We start from the raw sequence: 14,307 nt of genomic DNA, 5'->3' as shown, positions 1-14,307 counted from the left end.
CTTTTTCAAACCGTTACAGATAGCAATCTGGATCCTCCTTTATGATCTGGAGCACATGGCATCCATCCCTTCGCAGTCTGACCACAGTACACATTTCCACGCTGTGAGTTTTAATCTGCATTTATGAATGCTACTCCTTATTGCAGAGCTTGACAAAGGTTTTCCACCGTAATGCCTTGCCCATGTGGTTAAGTAGGCAACTGATGAAAGACAGTTTGGATCAGCGTCTGAAGATCACAAGTGTCCATTCTTGTCCATTGCATTCTTGCCCTTTACACACTGAAATTCCTTGTGATTGCTTGAATGGTTTAATGACAGTGTGCACTGCAGAGGGATAGAATATGTAAATCTCTTCTAATATTTCTTTGAGGAACATTGATTTAAAACATTTGCATGAGTTTCTTAAGCATTTGTTAAGAATTGGAGATGCTTTTACCCATCTTTGTTCATTGTGTTGTGAATATCTAAAAAAACAACTCATTATTAGCATTACATTGCACCTTTCCAAGCTTTTTTTTGGAATACATTACAGGCCTCAAAATGCAAGAATGGATATATATATATATATATATATATAAACAAATGAAATTAAGTTGATGAGACAAATCACGAAATGTCTCGGTTAAAATTTACAATATTTAATGTGTTCAATGAATACTTTTAAATGTAAAGAAATGTCCAGAACAAGTTGTCTTTCACATAGAAACAATTTACCACTGACACTGTGATGGAAGTCCATTGTTTGTGTTTAAATACACTTATCCTAATAATTAAACCTCTTCTAAACACAGAAGAAAGTAAAAAAAAAGTCTCTTGAGAACAGGAATCAGTTTATATAAACACTCACATGAAACATTCTGAAACCACTGAAATATCTATATAATAATTTACATGAGTTATTAATTCAAACAACAGCTGACACTGGCTGGGGATGACAGCTGCTGCCCTAATTCCACTGGAATAAACCTGTGGCTGAATTATAAAGGGTTAAAGGGCCGATCAGAGGCTTTTCAGCTAAAATGTGGAATAAAAACATCCTGCAAGTCACTGTAATGAGAAATGATCTGAAAATGATGACTCGCAGATGAGAAAAGGACAATAATCAAAACTATGGTGATCAGGATGTTCTATCTCCAGTTGGGACTCTCTCTTTAAGATGTGGCCTGGTTGAGATGGAGCTGTTGTGGGAGAGGAGTGAGTCGTGGCCTGTGCCTCAGCTGGAGGACACAGAGGAGCAGGACAGAGCCTGGTTGTAAAATAAATGCATTCCAGGAGAGAGGACTTTAATGATCAGCCATTAAAAGTCTTGATAAGCTCAGGTTCAAGCATCGACTTTCAATTGTTGTACAGGGTAACTGGTGTTTCAGAAGAGGAAGTGCTGTTAAATGCTGTCGGGTATCTGGAACACAACCATTGATTTTCTGAGGGTTGACGGTTTTCATTGAGAAGTATTGTTTTAATTTACATATTACCAGAACTACTGCTGTTGCTATCGGCTTTGTGCTTGGCTGGTATGTGATCTGATGATCTGGATGGTAAAAACTAAACTCACTGAAGCCATAAAGTGGTTTGTTTTTCAATATTTCATACCTGCGATTATTAAACTGACTTTTCAAACAGTGTTAAAAAGAGAATGCACCAACATGTTATCATATCATTACCTTTGAAAATGTGAAGAAATTAGGTAATAATTTTGTGAAAGTTGCCTTTCAGGATCTCTTTCTTTTCTCCTTGCTGGAGGAAATGCACAGGAAAAAAAACAAACAAGTTTGACTGAGAATGTTTTCAAAAGAATTCAATTAAACCTGTATTTCGAAAATATTTGAAATTTATAAGACAGAAGTTCTTCATTTTCATTGTTCCTGTTCAGGAGAGAAAACATTTGCAGACATTAAGAACCAGAGCGAGGTGAATGGGTTCTGCTCGATGATAGTAAACCGAACACTGGTTTAATCTTTATTACAGGGTGAACTCTGTCCAACATCTATTTCATGAGCTGTAATTTAACCCCTATCAATGAGTTTTTCACCGCTCTACTGCTAAAAATAAATGTGACTGAGGAAACAGATCTGTGGCTCCAATTTAAAATGACAAAGCAAAAAAAGACTTCAAGTAATAAATACTTTATTTTCACATTAGTATTAAAAATGCAGTCTTCAGGGGCTCACAATCTCTACTCTATCCTGTACAGGTGTAAGCCATGTTTATCTTTCTTTTTATAGCAATATGTACAGCCTTTAAAAACTGCCTAAGAGAATTATTGTTCGCCGAACGTTCACCGGAAAAACTGTTGGCTTGTTTATCATCGGCCACCTCCGTTGGCAGCTCCACCACCAGCACCTCCTCCTGATTGGTCCTGAGCGCCCGACATCATCAAGAAGAGAACAAGAGGCACAATGTACATCCACTGCAGCAGAAGAAGAAGAGAAGGGGATGTAATTACAACAGCGTGTTTGTTTTAAAGATAACAAATGATCTGTGATCACAGACATGTCCAGTCATGAGAAAAATAAAGAACACCCTCTTTAAACACACACATTATTTATATATGAAAATAAATCAATCATTTGGCCCTTAAACAGGTCTTAGAATGAGATAAATATCACAACACATGACATAACACACTGCGTCTCTATTAAATTAGCAGCAGGTGCTGCTAATGAAATGCACTTAATTGACCATCAGCCAGTGTGAGCACCTCGATAAAAGCAAAAGTTTTGTCGGTTTGCTGGTCTGCAGCATTCAGTTGTGTGTGTTAGCACAATGCCAAGGAGGAAAGACATCAGCAATGATCTTAGAGAAGCAGTTGTTGCTGCCCATCAATCTGGGAAGGGCTATAAGGCCATTCCCAAACTATTTGGAGGCCATCATTCTACAGAGAGAAAGACTATTCATAAGTGGGAAAAATTCAGGGCAGCGGTCAATCTTCCCAAGAGTGGACGTCCCAAAAAAGGTCACCCCAAGGTCAGACCATGCAAGGCTCAGAGAAAACTGTAGAAAAACCCAAGAGCTACATCTCAAACTCTACAGGCCTCAGTTAGCATGTGAAATGTTAAAGTTCATACAATAGAAAAATACTTTATTCATGCTCCAATGGGGGAAATTCAAAGACATGACGGTACAATTAGGAAAAAAAGACTTAATAAGTGTGGCTTGTTTGGAAGGGCTGCAGGAGAAAGCCTCTTCTCTCTAAAAAGAACATGGCAGCACAGCTTAGGTTTGCAAAGTTACATCTGAACAAACCACAAGACTTCTGGAACAATGTCCTTTGGACAGACCAGACCAAAGTGGAGATGTTTGCTCATAATCTACAGCAGAATGTCTGAGAAAGGAAAGAATCAAGGTGTTGCAATGGTTCAGTCAAAGTCCAGACCTCAGCCTGACTGAAATGCTGTGGTGGGACCTTCAGAGAGCTGAGCATAAACCAATGCTGCAAACCTCAATGAGCTGAAGCAACATTAGAGAGAAGAGTGGGCCAAAGGTCCTCCACAACGACGTGGGACTGATACCGTCATACAAAAACAATTACTTCAGCTTATTACAGCTAAAGGTGGTTCAACAAGCAGTTTAATCTTGAGGTGAACTTAGTTTTTCCAGCACTGCTTCTGCACTTTGGCTTATTTTCTGTTAAATGAATACTGATGCTGTGTAATAGGTCATGTGTTGTTATCTGAGGGTGTAAATACCTAATTAGGACCTGCTAAGGATGATTTTTTTATTTAGAACTGAGAGAGGGTGTACTTTCTCTTTCATATGGCTGTACTTTTAAAAAGATTCAGATTTTTTTCCTCCCAGATTAGGTTACTTTAAAAAAAACAAAACAGAAGAAGACAAGAAAAGGTAAAGGACTCAAATAGGTGAAGGACAGAGTAGCGATCGCACGGTCAGACACCAAACACATTCAAAACATGTCCGAACTGATTTAACCTATACTGCCGAATTTCTAAAAGATTGAACTAAATTTGGTCTCTGCATTCATCAGCTGGAAATAGTATTTGGCATTGGGCGTGGAGGGAGAGCACCCGAGTGAAAAAGAGAGAACAAATTGAAGATTGAGGGATGTGCTTCGGTTAGTCACGTTTCTCAAAGGTTAAAGACAGACAGACAGACAGAGGAGGGAGGAAGGGGGACAGAATGAGCCACAAGAAAGAAAACTGTACTTCAGTGGGAATCAGCTCTGCTCTCTGCCTCCCCCTGCTGGGGGCTGTGCCGAATTGGAGACCATGAGGAAGATTGCACCTCCCAGAATCAAATACCACTGGAACACAGCACAGCACCAAGTCAACACACTGTCACTGAACACAGCACGGGTCACTGAACACAGCAAGGCACACACCACAGAACAAAACAAGACAGTCAGATCATAAAAGAGCTCAGATGAGCCAAGCGATAGGACACGGGACCAGGTTGTCTCTGGAAATGTCTCCAAAAATGTGTCATGAATGGAAACAGTTTTTACACCAAATGACAACTCGAAATGTCAGAAGACAAACAAAATCTCAGCTCTGGTTATAAGAGATGACTCATTTTTTGTTATTCAAGTATAAAAGTGAACTTTGTAAAACGATTAATATTGCATGGCGAGTTGTATAGTGAAGGAAATGTCACGCAGGGAAACGTGGCAGCACAGAACTGAGTGTAAAACCCATCACAAAGACTCACAACTAATCTGTTTGGTTCAGGTGACTCCGAGTTTGAGCGAGTATAAAAGAAGAAGGGCGCCAGACAGTCTGAAAAGCCAATCCCTTTGCTTGATTGCGAGGCAAATGAACCAAACTATATGAGTAAAAGAACCCTTGAATAGAAAAGACTAGTATAGTGAGTTCAAAATAGAAAGCAAGGAAGGAGCACTTTGAATTTTTGAGGAGATTCTTACTTGTTGGCCACAACTGTGGCCATGGTGAGTTTGGGAACATTTAACATTTAACCTGCTGACTACACAGGTCATTCCAATCACAGCACATACTGCCTATGGCAGAACAGATAATTATGAACAACCTGCAAGCCATACCAGCAGTTTGCATGATGAGCACTTACATATTTAGCAAAGAACGATTTCTGCTCTTGTGGATTCTTCCCCTTCACCTTATCAGATTCTTGTTCCATAATTTCGAGGAACCGAGCCGTCTCAGGTCTGGAAGAAAGACAACAATTCATTTGTTAATTACTTCATTTCTGTTGTTAACAACAACAGAATGTGCACTTTAAAGGCAGCAAAGGTGCACAAAGACTTGTTCTACCTGCAGGAAAATTATGTAAAACTAATAAATCATGAAAAATATCACCAAATCAAAGGCTTTTGAAAAAGCTGCTATCAGAAACAAAATACTAACATAGCAACAGATATGGACGGTAACTTTGTGCTCTGCTAAGAAGAAATGCACCAACTGCAGTTTTCTCCTCTCCTCTTTTCCCCCCCCCCCAATCGGCATGAACTGCTAATTCCAATTTTGTTGGAACTACAAGAACACTAACGGATGGTTTTACACTGTAACCTGCATGCGTCTCTGAGATAACCAACCCAGTTATTATTTTTGACCGGACATCAGCTCATTGAGTGGGACAGAGAGTGGGCTCTTTTTGTCTGAGTTGTTGCTGTCAGTTTCTGGGCATCTCTGATAGACGACACTGTTGATCAACGTGCGTTCCTGTAAAGGGAAAGTGAGCTGTGCCCACTCCTGCAGCCCTGACAGAAGCATCATCATTGAAAATGCTGCCATGTTCTCATTTATTCTGTGCTGGACGCAAGTCTCAAACACAAGATGTTAACAGGTTTTCCAACCACTGTAGAAAAGAGGTAAAGCCGCCAATTTGGCAACAGTGATCTGTGGTACTGTGTTTGATGCATTGACTTGAAATAATATTAGTTAAAAAAAACAACTTATTTTTCTCAGCCTCATCTACAGGTCACATGTTAGAGCCAGTCAGAGGAAATCTGTTGGGCAAGGGCACATTCCCTTAATTAAGCACCTACATGTGTACATTTATCAAGTTGTTGGGACAGGAAAAGAAGATCGAAATGCTAATCATATAAGGCTTTCTAACAGCAGCGAAGTAGCAGATAACTGGACTGACCCAGGTGCATTGACAGGAGCCATGACGCTGAGTGTGGTGTTGAAAACCTCAAGATCAACTTCATCCTCAACCTCAGTGCCCCTGCAGGCTCCGGGGAGTGTCACTATGGAGACACCGATGAGGTATCCAGAGACGTCAGTGTGAAGCGTGATCACGTCGCTCAGGTGGGACTCAACCATGGCACACTGAGGATCACATGAGAAAATACATGTTCACACCAACATTAAAACTATTTCATCTCTGAATCAAAGAGTACATTGTTAAGAAGTAGTCACACTTCATGCTGATTGCATTGAATCGGCGTCTGCAACTCTGAAGTTCAACTAGTGAAATATCTCAGATTCTTGGAGTCTGAATATAGTTTTGCTGTCTGGTTACACATTGCCTTTAAAAAGAGTCTTTGTGGATACACTGAATACTCTTAAATGACCTTTAATTGTGCATAGAAGTATGTAAAAAAAAATCTATTATACATTTTTTTTGGTGTATTCAAAGATAAACTTTGACCTTGAGTTCCTCTTTGTTAGCTTAAAGGTTGCCTTTACAGTTTGCACTATTAAAGCAGATTCTGATGAGGAAGAGTTAATACACACCGCTCTGACAAATGCTGTGAGGTAACCTTCCATATGCCACTCTGCCTGTCTGTCTGCTTGAAGAAAAACACGAGGCACTCTAATTCTGTAGAGACCATCAACTGCTGCTACTTCCTGAAGAGAAAAATATGCTGTGTTAATTCAATCACAATAAAATCTTCTCTACAATCTTTATCAATGACTAAATATTAACAAAGCATGTCATTTTTTATTTTTACATTTGCGGAGAACTCTTTGGAGCAGCGTTTTTGTAGGGTCCTGGGAGAAAGTCTCCACAAATGCAAACATTTAATTGAAACAGGATGAATCACTAGAAATAATTGATCTTGACCCGTTGGTCATGGTTCACCTTAAGTTTGGTTCTGTCCTCCTCTGACAGTTGGTTCTGAGTTAGTGAGAAGCCCTGCTCCCTGCCAGCTTTCAACACCAGCGCTCCACGCACCTGAAACTGTGCTACATCATCTGAAGATAGAAAAACAGAATAAACAGCATTGAATGACTGGAGAAGAAGCGCTATAGTTTTAGATTGCAGATCACATCTTTTTTGAGAAAATCTTCAGGTATTGGAGGTCGGTTACCGGTCTCAAGTTCCCTCTTTGGACTTAAATCAAACTGATGCCATTGGCTTATAACCTGATGCTGCAGTTTGTTTCATAGAGCAATTCAAGGAATTCTTTCAGATTGTTTGGAAAAGGGCAGTCACATTCCAAAAAATGCACACCAGATGATTAGATTAAGTATCCATCAATCATATACCCTTTCCAAACATGAGATATGGAAAATATATGGCTTCATGAGACTTTTATAGTGACGGGATGCAGTCCTTCATCACTTTTGTAATTTCCTCAAAGCTTTATTCAGACATGCCAGAGACAGTGTGCATGTAACATCTGTCGTTTGTGCAAGATTGGACAAACACAAGTGAAGCATATCTTTTGATTGATTACAATAATAACCATTGAGATTCTGGAGAGTCACATCATGGAGTCTACAGAATGAGCTTCTAACGAGACAATCAAAAGCAACACTCAAAGTGAGCAAGACCAGAGAAAACCTATTGATCAAATAAAAATCTACTATGCTTCTACATCTGATGTGGCTACGAACAATTTACGGAATCATTTGAAAACGTGTAGAGTCTGGCTTGTAGGTATTTCATTCGGATATGGCGTTATCCTACTGTATGAGCACCAGGTGCTCAGTTAGCTTAAGAGCATTAGCAAGAACAAGATATATGGACACAACAGTATCGTGATAATATTTTCTCACCGACTTCAAATGAATGCTCAAGAGGCACAGAGAAACCACTCAATTCTGTTTCCAAAGCATCGCCAACCTGGGGATAGAATCAATTTACAGTTAAGTCTGTAGCCCGTCAAAAACGGCTAATGCTAACCACTTAGCCAACAGGTAAAGCTTCCACTTCGCTAAATTCAACTCACGAAATTTAATATAGCACTCTTACCCTTCGGCCGTTATTACAATACACAAAATTTTCGCACAAGAAAAATAAAACAGTGACAACAGCAGCAATTTTAAATGTTGGTAGACGAGCCATTTTGACAGAAATCGGTACCGGATGTCAGGGTCTAGAACACCACCACAACAATGGCACTTCCGGTGCTTTTCATAATAAAGACATAATAATAGAAATAAAAGTTAGGCTGCTTTTCTTCTGACAATGTTTGTGTTTTTACTGAGAAATATGGTTATTAATAAACATCGCCCATCTATAACATTTGATTAAACAAAAGGGATTAATTTAAGCTTCATTAGTTACTATTCCTGACCTTAATCATTCAAGATTATTTGTTTTGCCATGAGTGATGCTGTCACCAGACATCCCTCAGCACCTCTTTATTTATGTCACTTGTGTAGATAATATAGGTAACAAGAAAAATGTTTCATACACATGCCCAGACACACTCACATGGTGACAGAATTGAGTTGAACATGCTGACATGCTGTCTGCATGTTGTTAAAGCATACTTCACAATACAGCACATATCAGCTTGCCTCACTTTTCACCAAGGTGTGTTTTTGAACGTGTCACCACTTGCTGTATCATTGTCAATGCATAGGACCTGTGTTCCGCCTTTGAATTAATATTTTTAGCATTTTGGTATTTACTGAAGTTTCCTTGTCTCTTGACAGAATGCAAATAATTAAATAGGCCTGTATTTGCACTGTTGTCTTGACATGTCAGCAGTAATTTATTTTCCTGGAAAATACCAACAGTACTTAACTGCTCTTTTTGGCTGTCAACTCTTTAGCATTGCTTCTTATTCTGTTTTAGGCTGAAACAGGATGAATTATTTACTTTCAAGTTTCAAAATGAAACAGTAAGCTTAGCCTTACATTGGGTTTATTACATGATTTACTGTATGTATAGGATGGATAGTTTAATAGCAGTGGTTTAATAGCTGTCAGTTCAAACATGGGCATCCATGTGATGACAGTATGCACTGACACAACCAGAGCCAGCAGAGGCTGCCAACAGACCAGAAAAGGCATCAACCTTTCTCTCACCCCAGCACTGTTCCAAAAGCCCTTAAATGTGCCACTTTTATAAGCTGAATACTAAATATTTATGTGCTGTGATGAAGAGAGTAATTCATGTTTTTAAATCCATTAGTCAGCATTTGATGCTTTACCTCACCCATGATTTTATTCAGCTAAATGTCCTTTTAAGGAGCAAGTCTGTACTGAATCACATAAACTGCACTGCTCTCAAGACCCAGATTTTTTTTTTTTTATTATTGGGGATGTGACGTTAAGCTGCAATGGACAGCTGTTCACATCTGGCACAAGTCTCAGATGACTGTTTGTGATTAGTTTTCTTGCCAAACTAATATTTCTTTTTTTTTATCTATGGGAAACATCAATTAATTCATTAATTGATTAATAAAAAAAAAATGGGTTATTTGATGCTTTGTGTCTGACTCCTCAACATTGTACATATTGTTTAACATATTGTAGCCGCAGCACCCAAGTGTCACAGAGAAACTCGTAAAAGAGTATATCAGCAGCAGGGATATTTTGATGGTGTATAGGGGGGTTGAGATACTATCATAATGTCCCAGTTTGAGCTCTAGCTGGCCCCTTCTCTTCTTATAATTTTTCAAATGCCCCTGTTGACTAAAGGCAAAACGCACTCCTATTTTGTCATATTAAAATGTTAATTCCAGACTTTTCTTATTGTTTTTTTGGGAGTCAATCACAACAGTATTAAGAACTGCACATTCAATTCAACATTTTGTCATCAAACTGGGAAAAACGTTGTTTCCAGGATGGATCCATTAAACACTATCTTTAAATTGAATTGAAATTTTTTGAAGGTCATTGGTTTGTTAGCAGCATTCCATCAACTCAACAGGTTCAATAAACACGGACTACGATATGTGGCACCTCCAAGCCAGAATCCATGGATCGTTGTTCTCCTTTTCCTGACCTGCATGCATTGATGCTGGGCCCTAGCAGCTCATTTAACTAGGTCTGAAGATGTCGTTGAAGAGTTTGGGTCAGCTAAAAGGGTATCAAACCAGAGAGAAGAGAACTCATCCTCTGCTCTCTGCCAAATGTGATTGATGTGAATTATTTCTCAATGCTTATTCTTGGCTGAGTAATTCTGCTGACATGCAATAAATTCTCTGGATAGAAGTGAAATGCATCCATCATTTCAAATGCCAGTATTTCAGCATCAAAGTGCTGAAAAGGAGTTTTGAATACAGTAATATTCTGTGAAAGTTTGGAATATCAAGAAGTCAAGACTATTTTTGGAGACCCACTTGCTCTAACCTCTCTTTTGTTCACAGAACTCTCGTCTGGGATTTCTGTCCTGCTAGTTGTGAGAATGACAGTTTAGCTCATATAAACAGATCACTTGTAAAACTGTAAACACATTTGACAGTGACAGCGGTGTCATAGAGTGTGTCAAAACACAGAAAAGAAATTAGGCAAGAAGGAAAAAGATTTTAAAACAAATGGCGACATCATTCATCAGTTATACAAGATAACTGCAGGCTGATTTTTCTTTTTTCAAACAATGAAAAGTATTTTCTCTATCTTTTCTGGAGATTCTATCATCAATAACTCAGTGACATATGTATATTCTGTGTGTTTATAATATTACAATATTGATCTTTAGACAGCAATGATTTGATGGATGTTATTTTTATTAGAACAATGTTGATGGAATTAATCTGGGTCTCTTCTTCTCGTAAAGGTGGCAGATCTTTGAAAGGAGCATATGGTGACTGAGGCATGTGATTCCCTCAGGCTCTGCCTCTGAAACTATGCAGGCTTATACTGTATCTGTTCCCCCTTACTGGGACAGCCCATTACTCTCTGTCACCACCCTAAACAACAGTGTCACCTTACTATTCTTAGTCAAAAATGAAAGCCCCAGTGTTGATGTCAAACGACAGCAGGGCTTTCACTTTGTCATGTCCTGTCTGTGTTCCTGCTGTTAGAAATGGAGTCGTGTGAAAATTGAGGAAGATAATCGATTAAATGTTTCAAAAACATGTCCAGAGTTTCACATAGACTGCCAGAGTTTGGGGTTAATTGCTGAAAAATCACTTTCTCCTGAGCCTGTGCAGTGTAGAGGGTCTTTGATTATGATGCATTAATATTGTAGGGCTACTATCTGATCCTATAAATCATACACGAACGGGAATAAAAATAAAACGATTGTTTTCAGTATTTCAACCGCATAAAATGCCAGTCAATAGTTTGAACACACACATCTACTTCGAATGAGCTGGAGTGTCCACTTGTGAATGGAAATGTGTATATCAAATTGAATTTTTTTCTTATCAAGCAGAATGAGTCTAGTTACAATATAAAGAACTAAACCAATGAAAGGATGTGAGAAAACCTTATTTTATACATTATTAGTGTCAGAGAGCTTCCTCCTAAAACTGGGCATACTTCCAGTTACTGCTGAACCTCAGAAAAAACACCCCAGGGAGAAACCTACGTTGGTTTCTTGAATTGAAATAATGATGTTTTGTAATATTTGCTATAATTGTCCTTATAGTAATACGTGAAGCGGTCAATCTCATTCCTCTGGATCCTCCTTCTTTTGATGCCTGAGGTGGAAACAATCCATCCGAGCCAGGAGGAGATTTAACTGGTGTCAGTTGCTGTCACAACTGAATTGCTGTGGATACAGCATCTGGCTGAATAATGATTATTAGAATAATCTTGGTTCTTCTGGATTCTTACTAGCCTGCACATACAGCAGAAGCCTTGATGCTGAAGCACAGCAGAGAGGCTGGAAGGGGGCTCCCACTTGTATTAATTGAAATTTTTAAGTAAAGTCAACATATATCTCAAGGTTACTTACAAGTCTTGCTTTGAGTTTAGTTGGCTTAGGAAAAGTAGCTGAAACACCTTCTAAAAACATGATAGAATTGACTAGGTTCGAGTACATAATAAATAACTGCTATGTTTTCATAGAATATCACTCAGCTGAATATGATGTATTAATACAACAACAACAGCTACAACAACAAATAGAAGCGTGACAAATGCCAGCTGTCATGTTTGTCCTCTGTGTGTTAAGTAAAGCCATTTATTTTGGTGTGAGAGTTGTTGTTGTCAGTGTCATATATGTAAGCGTATCCATGGTGATGGTGATTCTCCCTCAGGGAAAGACGGGAGCTTTATGCATGATGATGTCACTGTATGAGCACTAAGCAACAACCAGCCTTCACATATGCACCACACAAAGGTCAAGTCTGTTTGCAGTGTTGGGAGCATTGCATGATTATTCCTTCACGGTGGTCAGGTTGAAAGCAAAGGCGGTTAGGGCTGGTCATGGGAGGTTCATGTAAAGTTAAGAAGTGAATCAGAAGATTTGAGGAACAAGAATCTAAAACACAGTAGTTCAGTTTTGCACATTTTGAAGAGAATAGCCTTTCGGCTGACCAAGAGGTGAAGCTGGAATACAGTATAAGAAAAAAAAATATATATTTTTCATAATAAAGCATGTAAACCAGTCCTTTTAGACCCTCAAATAAAATGATGAACCTTTAACTGTTTAATTAACAGTAGGTCATCACAACCCTGTGCTGGAATGTAAATAACATTTTTAACATCGATTCTGCAGCAGAATAAAAAAGCAGCCATTTATTGAAAATATACTTTAAATGATTTTTCTATTCGACGAAAACACAAATTGTTTGTCACACGAAATTGTTCAAAACATATTTTTATCAGGTACAGTAAAATACTTTTGCACACAAGTTAAAAGCAGCTTCACAATCAAGCAGCCTCTAATACCTTTAATTAGTTCATGCCGTGAAGCCAATAGCAAGCTAATTACACATCTAAGAGATATGATACAACATTATCAATGTTTCTTTGTATGTTAGTCCAACATTCAATCTCTTTTTTAGCTCTTTTTTGCTGCTCACTGTTCCACTGATTAAGTTTAAGTAACGTCAACACACTGTTCATTCAGATCAGGGATGTCCACATCCGGTCCTTGAGGGCCATTGTCCTGCAGGTTTTAGATGTTTCTCTGCTTTAACACAGCTGATTCAGATCAATGCATCATTAGCAGGCTTGTGCAGAACTTAACAATCTTTTGAAGAGATCCATTTCATCTGAAAAAGAAACGATGAAACTCCATATAAAGCAGAGCACGACACAGTTATTATGGCCAAAAGCAACGCTAACAATATAAACAGAAAACATGAAAAATAAATCACAGTCAGACAAACAATGTTTTGATTTCTTCTGCTGAAATCAAATCACAATATTATCATGTGTATTATAGACACAATGTTGATATGTAATTCTTTTAATATCAAGATCTTTGTGAGTACTGATACTGATGTTGGAACATCTAAGATGCAGAGGATCATTTGATCTTTTTATTCTACGAATTTGCTCATTTTAGTTGCTTTGAGGTAAACCCTGTGTATGTTCAAATATGCTTAAGAAGAGAAATAGTTTCATTTTTAATTCTTTGCAAGCCTCTATAAGTGGGACAGTAAACACCAAGGAAAAGACACTTTGCACTGTGCTGTATCACCCTGAGGAAGAAAAATTCCATTCCAACATCCTGTCTGTGTGTTTTCATGAGACACGGCATCAAAACCAACTTGGTGACACTTGAGACGCAAATATTCCCCGGCCTGCATGCCGCTGGCCCAAATCAGACCCGACTGTTTACTGAAGACAAAGTGTCTCTTTTGTTGCATCATAACAATGGACTGTCAGAGTCTCTCTCTTTTTTTTCACTTCCACATAAACGCTTATGTTGACTCAGTAGTTCTGCCCAAAAAAGAGAGAAAAAAGTCAAACTCATAACATTCATAAATTCAGTTCATAATATTACATGTTGATGCTCAATATTGCCCATTCACAAGTTTAATTTCTAAACAGGTGTGCAAGTGTCACGGGAAAGCAGCTGTGAGGGCGGAGGGGATCTGCTTCAGTTGGCTTAGAGTGCACTTCAGTGAGGCTTAACTAATGAAAGCGTTAAATAACTTTGATGTCATCCTCCACAGCAGATCACTGGATCATAAAGGACACCTATAGTTAGTCTCCTATATCCACTTTAAATCCATAATATATGATCAATATGAATCAATTCAAAGGCTTTTGTTACAGTATAAATCACAAC

The 14,307-nt window shown here is 38.5% G+C and overlaps 1 protein-coding gene across 2 annotated transcripts; it reads right to left on the bottom strand.

The window, feature by feature from the left end:
• Positions 1 to 2,107: 2,107 nt before the first annotated feature.
• Positions 2,108 to 8,269, bottom strand: emc10 (ER membrane protein complex subunit 10). 2 transcript variants are annotated; one of them, XM_075454467.1, is made up of 8 exons: positions 8,134 to 8,269; positions 7,938 to 8,004; positions 7,018 to 7,130; positions 6,669 to 6,782; positions 6,076 to 6,260; positions 5,038 to 5,134; positions 4,161 to 4,258; positions 2,318 to 2,407 (listed from the first exon to the last, which is right to left on the bottom strand). In XM_075454467.1, exons 1-7 carry the CDS (start codon positions 8,224 to 8,226, stop codon positions 4,172 to 4,174), a joined length of 756 nt encoding a protein of 251 aa, XP_075310582.1. In that variant the 5' UTR covers positions 8,227 to 8,269; the 3' UTR covers positions 2,318 to 2,407; positions 4,161 to 4,171. The 2 variants fall into 2 exon arrangements, with proteins under 2 accessions (XP_075310581.1, XP_075310582.1); XM_075454466.1 differs by lacking the exon at positions 4,161 to 4,258 and having other exon boundaries at positions 2,108 to 2,407.
• Between the last annotated feature and the right edge of the window lie 6,038 nt (positions 8,270 to 14,307).

This window comes from Odontesthes bonariensis, chromosome 21, assembly GCF_027942865.1.
Source record: "Odontesthes bonariensis isolate fOdoBon6 chromosome 21, fOdoBon6.hap1, whole genome shotgun sequence".
In the NCBI taxonomy this organism is placed as follows: Eukaryota; Metazoa; Chordata; class Actinopteri; order Atheriniformes; family Atherinopsidae; genus Odontesthes; species Odontesthes bonariensis.
The sequence above is the reverse complement of the archived record's forward strand: the minus strand, read 5'-3'. Positions and strand labels throughout refer to the sequence as shown.

Coding starts and splice junctions, on each gene's coding strand:
- emc10 (XM_075454466.1), bottom strand. CDS start 8,226: ATGGCTCGTCTACCAACATTTAAAATTGCTGCTGTTGTCACTGTTTTA. Junction 8,005..8,133: donor ATTGTAATAACGGCCGAAGG/GTAAGAGTGCTA, acceptor TTCTATCCCCAG/GTTGGCGATGCTTTGGAAAC. Junction 7,131..7,937: donor TGAGCATTCATTTGAAGTCG/GTGAGAAAATAT, acceptor TTCTATCTTCAG/ATGATGTAGCACAGTTTCAG.